The sequence below is a fragment of the Lytechinus variegatus genome, chromosome 6 (assembly GCF_018143015.1).
Source record: "Lytechinus variegatus isolate NC3 chromosome 6, Lvar_3.0, whole genome shotgun sequence".
NCBI lineage: Eukaryota > Metazoa > Echinodermata > Echinoidea > Temnopleuroida > Toxopneustidae > Lytechinus > Lytechinus variegatus.
The window spans coordinates 44,997,404-45,005,709 of record NC_054745.1 but is presented as its reverse complement, the minus strand read 5'-3'; the positions used below and the strand labels follow the sequence as shown (position 1 = coordinate 45,005,709).

At 36.4% G+C, this 8,306-nt stretch overlaps 1 protein-coding gene across 1 annotated transcript; it reads right to left on the bottom strand.

Annotated features, from left to right (window-relative positions):
- Window positions 1-3,554: 3,554 nt before the first annotated feature.
- LOC121416686 lies at window positions 3,555-5,197 on the bottom strand. Its single transcript, XM_041610155.1, has one exon. The coding sequence runs from the start codon at window positions 5,195-5,197 to the stop codon at window positions 3,692-3,694; it is 1,506 nt and encodes a 501-aa protein (XP_041466089.1). The 3' UTR covers window positions 3,555-3,691.
- Between the last annotated feature and the right edge of the window lie 3,109 nt (window positions 5,198-8,306).

Sequence of the window (8,306 nt, the reverse complement as noted above, 5' to 3'; positions counted from 1 at the left end):
ACTGCAGTCTAATGTGCATTGTAAGGTACATGTGCAATGTACTTACATATTTATTTCCGACCCAATACATGTAATCATAACATTTCTATATCACAATAATTGCCTCTTGACTGCTTACTGAATACACCGTGTTCTAATACATTTTCCATTTTATAGTTAGATTTGGATTTCACTCTGTAATGATTATTGAAGTTCTTCCTCCAGTTCAACCCAAGATGCTTAACTTAATTGAACCTCCTATCTATATTGAAAGAGAAGTCTGCTATAAATCAGTTGTCTAAATATATTTCATCAATAAACTGCTCGGCTTTCAGTGTAAATAGGCAGTCTAGCTGTACATACAAGAATGTCACCCCCTCCCCCCCCACACACTTTGATAAAGAAAAATGACTCCTACCCCCTGTGCTGCCACGGGTAATTGCTGCTAGTAATAATATAACACGTTCTTTTTACCCTCTCAATACCATGTTTTGCAAACTTCATTGACTTACTGCACATCAACATAACTAAATATCATGAGGCACGGGCGTAAATGAAGGGGTATGAGGGGATACATCCTCCTTTGTGGAGAGGGGGATGGCATGCACAATCATCTCCGCTTTTCAAGATAGAAATAAAATAATCAAATGATTAATACTATTGTAAATTCGTGACTCACCTTTAAATGCGGCCAAAATGCTTACATGTAAATTTGCCTAATTTTGAATTCTGAAAAAAAAAAAATTTTTCGCGCAGTCGCTCCATTCCCGCGCTCAATCTAATCTGACAAGACTTTGGCCATGACAAATCCCTACGTTTAGCATATAGTAAATATCCTCTGCATTATGAGAGTAATACGTCCCGTTGTATTCATTGTGTATGATACCATGGGCTTTTCAATATGATTATTACTTTGATCATAAACCAATCAAAATATCATTTATAATACACTGGATGGGTAAGGGTGTGTGTGTGTGTGTGTGTGTGTGTGTGTGTGTGGGGGTGTGTGTGTGTTGGGGGAGGGGGTGTCATACTATCCTTGCATCTTTGTGAAAGCGGGGAAAACATAGGTATACTCTATACTTCGAGAGTTAAGAGAATGATTGGTTACTGATGGCATTGACCAAATCAATGCCGTTAATTAAACACAGAGGCAAGTTTGCACATCACTATTTCCCTAACACTTTGCGATTTCATCCGTTTATAGGAGACTTTAATTAATTCCACAAACATTTTTGAACATTTCAAATATGAATTCTGTTGCAAATTTTGAATATTGCATCACCTCTCAATATAATCTTAGCTTATTCAAAATCTTTTCTTTCTGCAATATTGTTATCGCATTTTATCACCTGTTTGGAAGTTAATTTTGTGGCCTGTGATGACTTATAATCATTTCATAAGCGCTCTTTATCCCTATAATGATGATTCCCTTTTCATTCTCATCTGACCTTCATGAGTTTTCATTGAATATGGACTGTTTGATAGTATTTACTCTCTTTATTTCTTTTCCTTTTCTTCTGTAGTTCTGTAATTTATTGCTAATTTACCTTCATCATCCTCTGTAATTATATTCACATCATTTTAAACGACTGAAGCAACTTTTCAAGGATAGCATAATACACCCACTCTATTACATACCCCTTGAAAAATGATTTGGTCATCATTCCGTCTTACGACTATCCAAAATTATATCTATCCCTCGCTTCGCTTGGTCGCATATTGATATGTGCTCTAATTCATTTATTTATAACCTAACAAATTCATTTCAACATAGCCATCGAACAAATTCCTGATAGGTCTTTAGTAATATATACATTTACAGTATATACATATGTATACACTGCCAGTGATGTGATTACAAACCTCTTGAAATATGTTTTTGGACATAACTTTGTCTTCCAAATACTCGCTCGCATATTGATATTAACTGTACATCCTTACTTTACATCCATCGAAAAAAATCGCAAAAGGCCTTTCACTCAAAGATGGTAGAATTATGTACATTATACCCCGTATACATAGCTATTGAAAGGGTGTGTGTCCCCAATTTTTTTGAATTTTCAGATAACAATAATAAAAATAATTGGCATTTATATAGCGCTTTATCAATCTACGACTGTTCAAAGCGCTTCACAATTATTATTTCCCGGTCACTGGATTCATAGCATTTCAAGCAGCCTGTTAGTCGCACACTTGTTAAACCAACCACAGTGATGGTTGTTTCCTACCGGTACCCAATTAGCACCTGGGTGAGAGTGGCAAAGTGTGGATTGACGCCTTGCCAAAGGGCGCTAGGCCATGGTTGGATTTGAACACATGACCCTCTGATTACAAGGCGAGGGTCATAAGCGCTGTCTTCTGAAGGAAAGATTGTATCTTGATGGGATATAAAGACAAGCATAATGAAAGTAAAATAGTTATAGAACATTTCACTGAGTGAAGACATGTTTGCTATGTTTTATTCTCAAAACCTGATCACTTTAATCATCTTATTTCTCATTGATGACACTCATCTCTTCTATTATTTCATGTTTATACAGTGATGAGAACAGAAGAACCACATGGAGCTGGTATGCATGTTTAGTATACCTAATTAATTGCCATTATTAGCAAAGCTTGAAAACATGCATTCTCACTCACACAACACTTACATTGCATGGATATTTATAAATGTTAAAAGTATATTGCTATCATCCCCCAATTGCTCGGATCGGATTTACTTTACAGCCATTGATAAAACAAATCGTTAGAGGCCTTAACTCCAAGATGGTAGCATTATGTACATAGACATATACCCCCGTATACATAGCATTTAATGTGGTGGGTGTCCCCAATTTGAATTTTCAGATCAGTATATTGCTATCACCCCTCTCTCATTGCTCGGATCGGATTGACCCCAGTGTTCATTGTGTTATAAGGGGAATGATGTCTAAACCTGAAACATAGTCTACCCATCATCCCTGGCCCGTCATATTCATATATCTTACCTTCTCTCTCTCTCTTTCTGTTTCACCTTCCTCACTCCCTCTACCTTCTTACTCTCCGTTTCTCTCTTTCCCTCTCTCCCCTCTAAGTCTACCATGCATCATAATATCAATATTCAATATGTTTTCAACCTCTATTATTTTAGTATCACATGCTTACTCTACATATCTTTACCGTCCAAAAACTGCAATTTGTCCAAGCATTGGAACTTGGCTTGCAAATTTCCATTCATGTTACCATGTTTACTACTTAAATAGTAAATCTCAGTGCCCATCCTGAACTAAATGTTTTAGGTCACCGTGGTCAGTTGAATGATCTGATCATTATCTGTCCCTCCATATCATGGTGTGTATGGATATCTACTTTTTAAATACGGGAATATGTGAAAATATATTCTGAAATATGTGAAAATATAATATTATGAAATATGTTCTCGCAATAATAGCTTCATCAAATGATATTTAGACCTATTTCCATGTAAATGATATATGTTCTTGGATGCAGGAGTATTTTTTTAATATATTTTTTTCAACCGTGATGTTTAAAATGGGTGAGAGTTATTAGGTCTCATCAATTTATTTGACATGATTGCTACAGGTATTTCATTTATCCAAAGATTGGTTCATTCTGGTCATTGTATATTTTGATAAAATCAATAACTCATTTATCCCCAAAATATCATCGTTTAGAACGTGAGTCTCTTTTCGAATACGAGGATACTATCTCAGTCACAAGCAATTATCTTGCCTGATGATGAGATCATTACACGAGATGATACAAGGAGATATCGCCTAAGCTCCACAGTCCATTGATTAGTCATTCTATTTGAAAGAGGGAATGACGTCACTCTTCTCTTCTTCACTTCACTCCCACTCATCACCTGGTCAATCACACACGTCTTGTACTCATCATCTGATGTCACAACGTAGAGGTCGTCTGTTACAGGATCAACACTGACATTCAAGATGACATCACTGTGGGGGAATTTCCTTTGACCACCCTGTCGGTCTATGATTAGTACTCTCTTACCAGGAGGGTCAGATTTAGCGATAATATGACCTGATGATAGCACACCTCGCATCAGTACATCCTCTTTACATTTTATGGTATTCACGATCTTACAATCAGCTGGGTTGATGACGTATATCCTAGACTGACCCCACTCAGCAGCGATGATCATCCCATCACGGTCAACAGCTACATACACCGATGATGTATCGCGGGTTGTGTTTCTTGTTATTGTGATGTCATTGATGCGCATCCATTGTCTGTCATACACACTGATGCATCCAGTCAAACTGTCCCCTGTACAACCTCTACACCATCTACCGCACACTAACTTGTCATCATTCAGTAATGCGCAGGAGAAAACACATGATGTATCAGTACCTGTAATCACTCTCTGGATGTGTTTAGTGTTTATATCTAATGTGTATGTATGCTGGCTACCTGACGCCAAGTCGGTGATGATCACATTACATTCATCTAAGCAGCCAACAATAAGTGGGACTTTGATTTCATCTTTGACACTATCACTGAGCATCCACTTGCCATCATACCCACCAATCCTACCATCATACTTCTCTTTCCTAACACCCTTCATAAACCTCACACCTGATATTCTATCAGTGATTTGTTTCACATCATTCTTATAAAGTCGTTTCTTTAGTTTATCACTCACTGACATGTTCACACTATGACCGTCTTTAACAATGTTTTTATCGTCTTCTAGTACTGTATCTATGGTCTGTATTGCATTCTCTAATGTTTTTGTGTAATCCTGCAATGATTTCATCAACTCTCTGATCTTCCTATCCTTCTCTTTAACAATGTTATCAATGTCTCTATGAAGACCAATCTTCTTATTGTCCATGTGTCTTTGTCTAATCTGTGCATTTGTATGGATTAATTCTAGTTGTTTATCTCTCTCTTCATTGTTCTTTCGAATCTTTTCATTAATCTTAATAATCTCTTCTTCAAGTACTTGATTCTGATCATCAAAAGCTTGGTTGATTTTGTCAGCCTCCATCTTCTCTTTGACTTTATCTGTATTGATCGCCTCATTGATTATGGAATCAACTTCATCTTTCAAAGCTTGTAGATGGGTGTCTGTGTACTTCGTGCATTGATCAATTTCATCTTCATAAAGACGACCTTCTTTTAATTTGTCCCTTCCTTTTTCTTTTATACTTGTAAGTTTTGCTTGAAGGTCTCCAATTGCGACATCCATATTTTGTCGCACACATGGGTCTAAATGATCTACTACACAAAAAGCACATAATGCTTTAGCATGACTTTTACAATATAATTTTACCTTTTCATCATGTTCTTCACAATGAATATTTGTTTCACCTCTTTTAACTCTTGTGATACATCCTTCTTTAGAGGCGCAGTTATCACAGAGTCTCTTCTTCTCCTCTACGTAGTACGTCACATCTGTCATTGATTGACACTCCTTTCCTTCACATTGTTGGTCTGGGGTGAAGTTACCTGCCATGGTGATCAGAGTAGTGATCTGATGAAAATGGAAGACAAAAACATATCTTAAAAAGGGAAGACAGATAGATAGAGAAAGAGAGAGAGAGAGAGGGGGGGGGGGGTAGATGGCGTGGTAAAGATTTTTAAAGAGGGATAATTAGAGTGGAGGGGGAGAGAGAATGCAAATAAAAACGCGCTTAGACTGTTCATTTTTTTCAGGTCGGAATATCAGAAATTTTGAACTCGCGCTTCTCATTACTTAATTGGTGATACTTGTATCCTCTTCATTAATCACTAAAAAACAGTCCTAATTGAGTCACTTTTCACGTTACTATATGATAAAATTTCGGCTCGCCCTTCGCGCTCGCATTAATAGTAGGATACTTATCTTTGTTCATGATTATAAAAACTGCTCTGAATCTTTAGTTCTAAGGACATAAAATATCAAAGATTTTTAGCTCGCGCTTCGCGCTCGCATTATATATTAAGACCACATGAGATACCTTATATTGTTTATAGCAATAAAAACTAACATATACTTAAAACTTCAGTCTTTAGTTAGCACTACCCCCTGAAACCCCCCCCCCCCAAAAAAAAAAAGATTGTTGCGGCCAATCAAAAAAATGTTGATCAAAATATTTTTCGGCCCCCCCCCCCCTATTGGCAAAAGCTGGATCCGCCCCTGAGTCATGAAAGCGACTTTTCTCCTTACGTTGGCAAATGCCCTATTATAAACAATTATCTTTCTTAATCTTACAAAAATCCTTTTTTTTTTCTTTTTAATCTAGAAAGCTTTAAATAACGATGACATAAATCACAAGAACAAATGTTTCTGATTGTTGTGATAAAATGAAAAAAAAACATTTGTTTCTCACAATTTGACATATTACCTGTTGTGGTAACCTCTCCAAGATGCCTTATTCACCGAATATTTTCCGAAGAGGGCGTGGTTGCTGATGCACCAGAAAGTTGAAAGTGTACGCCAGGCTGAAAATGATATGAATTGAATAAAATATAAATAATAATGTCACACAAATATGACAATGAAAATAGGGAATTATAAAGTTAGGATTTTTTTTTGGTTATTTCTATGGAACCCTTGAATTCATGCCTTTGTAAATATAAATCTCCCGACCCCTAATTAACATACGAAATGATTCTAGGGTGATTTACTAAAGGTTTTTTTTTCGCAAAAAATGAGAAAATAGGATTGACATTTGATTCAATATGTAAGATCAGATTTTCTTAATTTATTACTGGGAGACATATTACCCACGCAACCCATCAACTGCACATTTTTGCAACCCATAAACTGCACATACATGAATAGGCCTACCCATTTTTACAAAATATTGTCAGATTTTAATATTCAATATCTCCGTTACTTTAACCTACATGAATAATGCTGATCGAGTTTTTGTGCTCGTTGAAGCGTTCTTGGTTTATATACACGCTTATATACAATCATATTCTTTAAGCTTCGAGTAAGCATAAGCAGTGAGATATGACCGCGTAAGGCTCGATATAGAATGTTTCATGCACCCCCCTTCCCCGAACATTGTTCTCACGAACAAAAGTTTTGCAACTCCGTTTTTATTTATACTCTCACTTATACAGTACGTATCGATAAAAAGTTTACACTTTCATTGATAAAGTTCTTGGTGTCAGAATAAATAAAAAAAAATATTTGATTTGTTTTATTATTTCCTCACTGTAGAGGGCGTTTGAAAATATGTCATAGGCCTAATTTGAATATGCAAATAAGTAAGGGTGTGGTTTGATATCGTAGGTCTGAAGGTTTACGTATCAAGCTCATACGGTGCAGTTGATTTTTGATCTGGGTAGGGACGGTGAGAGTGACCCTATATCATGCCGCTATGTGTGTTGTGGAATTGATGACTTATCAGAGCCTTGATTCATGAATTCGGCTACCAGTATCTTTTCTTAAGGCAACACCAGGTCGGTGAGCGGGTTTTCTCCATTTCCGTCAAAGCCTATTTTGCCTATATAACCGTGAGTTCGCATTTTGTTTCCTAATCTAAGCACCAGAAATAAGTGTAAACGATCATTTTGACAAAATGAAGATATTGCTAATTTGTGTAGAAAGAAGAAATTGAAAGTATTATTTTAACAAAATGAAATATTCCATTTCTAAGCGAATCTTATGTACAAGCGAGAGAAAATCAGTATCGATGGTCGTGATAAATTAATTGATTAATTGATATAATCGATCCATCAACTTTATCGATTGTGTAATTGAGAGGGCGCCATGAGGAACGACGGCATCAATTCGGAGGTGCTGAATAATTTGTTAAAATCCTACGAAATCCACGGAATGAACTGCAAATAATAACTGATTTTAATATGAAATGAGTGGAAACAAGGAAAAGAACAAAAGAGGGCCATATTTGTTACGATCTAGCAAGTTTACGAGAGATTTGAACATGTCTAATAATCAAGTCACCATGGAAGAGGACCATGCATTAGAAGCTGGCAAGACATCAGACATGGTAACACGTGCAGATTTTCAAAAACTGTCTAACCAGATTCTTCAACGTTTGGATACATTGGGCTCTCAGATGACTGCTATCAAGAAGGATATGTCAGGAATGCATACAACACTTGCTGATCTACAGGTTGCAGCAGCAGATTCGGCTTCAAGAATAAGTGCAATTGAAAATCAGGAAATTCCGAAGAAAGAAATGGTAAAAATGACCACAGGGTCCAATAGTTATGCCAATAACACTGGTCTGTGTGGAATCATTTCATTGATTTCCACCAAGAAGCTTTCAAACTTCCCCTTTTAACAATAATTGATGCTAATATCAACGCAATCCAAAATTTCTCCTCACCATGTTCGA